At 43.0% G+C, this 4,703-nt stretch overlaps 1 protein-coding gene across 1 annotated transcript in view; it reads right to left on the bottom strand.

The window, feature by feature from the left end:
* The window catches only part of Nsl1 (NSL1 component of MIS12 kinetochore complex), a 24,497-nt gene that overhangs the window by 18,524 nt on the left and 1,270 nt on the right, over positions 1–4,703 (bottom strand). Inside the window, exon 2 of the mRNA XM_028761141.1 lies at positions 3,204–3,282. Within this exon, the coding sequence (XP_028616974.1) occupies positions 3,204–3,282 (79 nt within the window). The remainder of the gene's footprint in view (positions 1–3,203; positions 3,283–4,703) is intronic.

Raw genomic sequence — 4,703 nt, 5'->3', positions numbered from 1 at the left:
CAGGAGCCCAAGCTCTCTCTCCTTCCCTCCTACAGGAGCCAAAGCTCCTGCTGAGTCAGCTCCTCCACACTGTAGCCTTCTATGCAGGAAAAGGTTCCTGAGCTCCACCAAGGGGCAGAATCCAAAAAGCTGAAATGTGTGAACAAACGGACAAAACTTGATAGTCTGAAAAAGATCCAGAACTGTCTACACATTTGCCTGACTGAACTTCCATCCAGAGCAGTTACGGTGAGAGGAAAGGCCGTCCTCACAGAGCCTACTCATTCTTTCCAGAATGTCATCGAGTGCAGGAACTTGGAAATCTCAATAAACAAAATCAATGAAACCTCTGCCCCTGGCCCGCTGGTGGGACACATCTTTAATGCCAGTGCTCAAGAGGCAGAAGCTGTTGAATCTCTGGAGTTCAAGGCCAGCCTGTTCTACAGAGCAAGTTCCAGGGCCACCAGGGCCACACAGAGAAACCCCATCTCAAAAAAACAACAAAACCCAATCCACCCCTTTGTCCTTGTGAAGCCTCCGTTCTGCTTCTATGTATCTGCCTAGAAGCAAAGCCATTAAATCTGCTCACATAATTCTCCTTACAATTCCCACCTAAGACAGGGGTGTAAAGATAGCACAGACACTGTACTTGCCGGGCATGAGACACACACACACACCCCAAAAAGACCAAACAGCCCCCCCCAAAAAAAACCAAAACAACTCCCGTGATTCCTCCAAGGGCACGTGACAAAGTACACATCCCTTTGTTCTTTATCACCTTTGACACACTTGCTGTTACTCTTTGTGCTGTCACACGTCACTGCCTTGTACCTCTTTCCCTGACACTTTGCTTCAGATAAAGAACCCCTGAAGAGCAGTGTGGTGTGGGAAGTGTTCCTGTCTGGCTTCTATATACCCTACTAGTCAACAATTACTGCATTACTATTTCACAAAACTGAGGCTGGTAGTTTTATCTTTTCATTCTGTAAACCTAAAATCCCTGTTTTGGTAATTCTGAATAGACAGCTAACATAATCCCAAGTAACAGACAAGAAAATCTGGGCATAGCATTCTGCCACGGATGAGAAGAAAGGGTGTAAGCACTGAGAGTTGCTGGTGGACCTGTAATCAGCTCAGGTGACGAAATGTGAGTGTTGATCTTAGTCAGCCCTGAGTAACATTATAGAGGCCGGGTAGCACGTGTGGCTCGTCAGGAGAGCCCTGCTCTGCACAGCACCGCAGGCCCAGGGACACATGCCTCTTTTCTCAGACAGATTCTTTCCTTCTATTGATGTTCCCTTCCCACTCTGACTTTGTTTTTATTAACACTTCGCCTTCTTTAGACATGCCAGCAAGGTACCATCAAGTCTAAGCTGGGTGTGGTGGCATATGCTTTTAATTCCAGGGCTTAGGAGGCAGAGGCGGTGGGTCTCTGAGTTCAAGGCCAGCCTGGACTACAGAGTTCCAGAACAGCCAAAACTACACAGAGAAGCCCGGTATCAAACAAAACAAAAGAAGGACAATCAATTGTTTGGAGTAAGGAAGCATTCTTAAGAAGCTGTGATGGTTTGTATATGCTTGTCCCAGGGAGTGGCACCATTAGTTCGGCCTTATTGGAGCAGGTGTGTCACTGAGGGTGTGGGCTTTATTTCCTTTGACCTAGCAGCCTGGAAGCCAGTCTTCTGCTAGCTGCCTTCAGAACAAAAGGTGTACTTCTCAACTCCTCCAGCCCCAAGTCTGCCTGGACACTGCCATGCTCCTGCCTTTATGATAATGGACTGAACCTCTAACTGTTGTCCTTATAAGACTTGCCTTGGTCATGGTGTCTGTTCACAGCAGTAAAATTCTCACTAAAACAGAAGTTATCTACAAATCTGTAGCATCCTCTGCATGATATGCATATGGTTTTAAATTTAACTTTAAACATAAAACACTTCACTATCCTAAGTATTGTCTAAGGAATGCAAACATATAAAGGCTTTATAGGGAAACATAGGGATTTTTCTGGGCCTATTTCTATAAGTGTTGTACAATACCCTCCAAGAGCCTACTGCCCAAAGCATGTAAGGGACAGGTGAGAAACCTTTAAGAAGTCATACACCATACAAGGTAGATCAAGGTGCCCACTGAGTTTCTCTTGGGTTATGACTGCAATATCCTACATTACTTTCCACTTATTCCATAATAATTGTTTTTTTTTAATAAATGATAGCGGCTGTGAGACGGCTCAGCAAGGAAAAGTGCTTGCCACCAAGTCCAAGTCCCTGCAGCCCACATGGGAAAGATGAAAACAACTGAAAGCTGTCCTCTGACCTCCAGCTGTGCTGTGCTGTACATCCCCGCCCAATGAATGTTTATAAAAGAAGAGTGGGTATCTTAGTCACTGTTCTACTGCTGAGAATAGACACCATTGCAAGTGTTATCGCAGAGAGGTATCCTGGTAAGGAATCCCACAAAGTCACACCACACAACAAACCTCACACAAGAGATTTATTAAAAGGAAAAACACAGGAGGGAAGCAGCAAAGAACTGAGCAGGAGGCAGGCTTTACGTAGGGGTAAGGCACAAAGCTTTCTAGGGTGGCCTGTGATTGGAGAGATTATGTGGGGGCATAACCTTGGGAGCAAGGTCAGGGATTGGTGGGCTTTTTTTTTTTTTTTTTTTTTTTTTTCTGTAGGCTGGGGCCTGTCTACTCTCTGGTACCTCAAAGGGCTTACAACCATGACTAAAGCAACTCTTATAAAAGAAAGCATTTAACTGGGGGTTTGCTTAGTTTCAAAAAACTTAGTCCATTCTCATCATGGTGGGGAGCATGGTGGCATGCATGCAAGGCATTGGAGTAGCTGAGACCCACAAGGGGAAGAAAGGGGAAAGAGAGACAAAGAAACAGAGTTAGAGACAGACAGAGTTAGACAGAGACAGAGAGAGACAGACACAGACAGAATTAGACAGAGACATAGAGAGACAGACTGAGACAGGGAATGGCCCAACCCATTGGTGGGCCTCCAGGCCCACCCCAATGACAGACACACTTCCTCCAACAAGGCCACACCTCCTCAAATAGTGCCATTCCCTGCTGACTGTGAAGTCAAAGAGATGGGCTGGAGGGAGGACATTCTTATTCAAACACCACAGAGAGACCAGGAGAACAGGATTGTAAAATAGCATTCAAAATAAAAACAACCTCAGAAATTAACCACAGAAGAAAACCTTAAATCACATACCCATAAAACAGTGATCTGTGGCTTCCTCCCAAGCCTGTCCATTAATGCTGACATTCTCCTGCACAGCTGATTCAAAAGTCTGCAATAAATCCACGGCAGCCAAGTCAGCAAAAGTGACTCTAATACAGAATTCAAACATGTTAGTAAAACAATAATGGACTCTCTGTGAACTAGAATGGAAACAGTGGAAAAATTCACTACTAGGAGAGGGGCTAAATACCCATAGCACACAGCAGTGACTGCACTGTGACACCATCACCACAACCATATAAGCAACAAACAACACAGAGTGGTAAACTGTAAAGGAAGTACAGGTTTAGGCTCCACCGTATACTCTCCAAAATAGTAAGTTATTTCCAGAAATGGTTCAGGACGGATGGGGAAGTCAAAGAGGACTTAATGTACAAAATTGTTTGAAAATGTTTTCAGCACCACTTCTATAATTAAAAATAAAGTATAAACAAATGACTGATAATTATAAGCTATAGCACATATTCTCTGTTAGTATCTTATCAAAGGGCTGTGATACAGCTCAGTGGACAACACTTTGCTCGCATGAGCAAGGAAGGCTCTGCACTCAAGTCCCAGTGCTAAAGGAGAAAAAAAAAATCCTATTTTTATAGGGTAAGATTCTAACTATACTAAACTCTAACAAATTGTCTTTGAAATACTCATTGTTGTTTCACCAATCGTTTAAGAATGTTACTGTGTTTCTCAGTCTTACCTAGATGTTTATCAACGGTCAACACTTCTCTATAAACCTTTACTTCTAATTTTCTTTAAGATCTCACTCAACGGGCTGGAGAGATGGCTCAGTGGTTAAGAGCACTGACTGCACTTCCAGAGGTCCTGAGTTCAAATCCCAGCAACCACATGGTGGCTCACAACCATCTGTAATGAGATCTGATGCCCTCTTCTGGTGTGTCTGAAGACAGCTACAGTGTATTCATACTAAATAAATCTTTAAAAAAAAAAAAAAAAAGATCTCACTCAACAAGCTATTAGAGGTTAAGTTGCATTTGTCTTTTCCTGCATATACATGTTCTAATTATCTTAGCATTTTTTATAATCAGACAAACCCTCTTATTTACAGTCATATGTAGGAGCTACTATACCCAAGGCTGGAATACAAAATAAGAATCCAAGGAAGGTTTCATTATTATTCTTTCACTTAACCACTGCTGTTTTGGTTTGGTTTTTTTTTTTTTTTTTATTTTTTTTTTACTATTCCTTTATTTAAAGGCACTTGGTTTGCAATGGCTGCTTTCAATAATTAACCATTTGTGTCTTGTGGGAAGTGATTAGATAGAAAAAAATTAATTTATATAAATTGTTAAAAGTCTAAAAATTGAAGGAAAGGGGACCAATGATGGAAGGGGATGTCTCAACGGGCCCATGCCGAGGCCTCCCTTCCCCCTCAGGGACCAGCCACACGACGGTATAGCATAGAATAGAGTTTATTCAGGGCATGGGGAGGGGAGCCAGGAGGGTAGAAGAGGC

Source organism: Grammomys surdaster, unplaced genomic scaffold, assembly GCF_004785775.1.
Source record: "Grammomys surdaster isolate TR1022 unplaced genomic scaffold, NIH_TR_1.0 130, whole genome shotgun sequence".
NCBI classification, from domain to species: domain Eukaryota; kingdom Metazoa; phylum Chordata; class Mammalia; order Rodentia; family Muridae; genus Grammomys; species Grammomys surdaster.
Note: the sequence above shows the minus strand (reverse complement) of the source record. Positions and strands in the feature narration are given on the sequence as shown.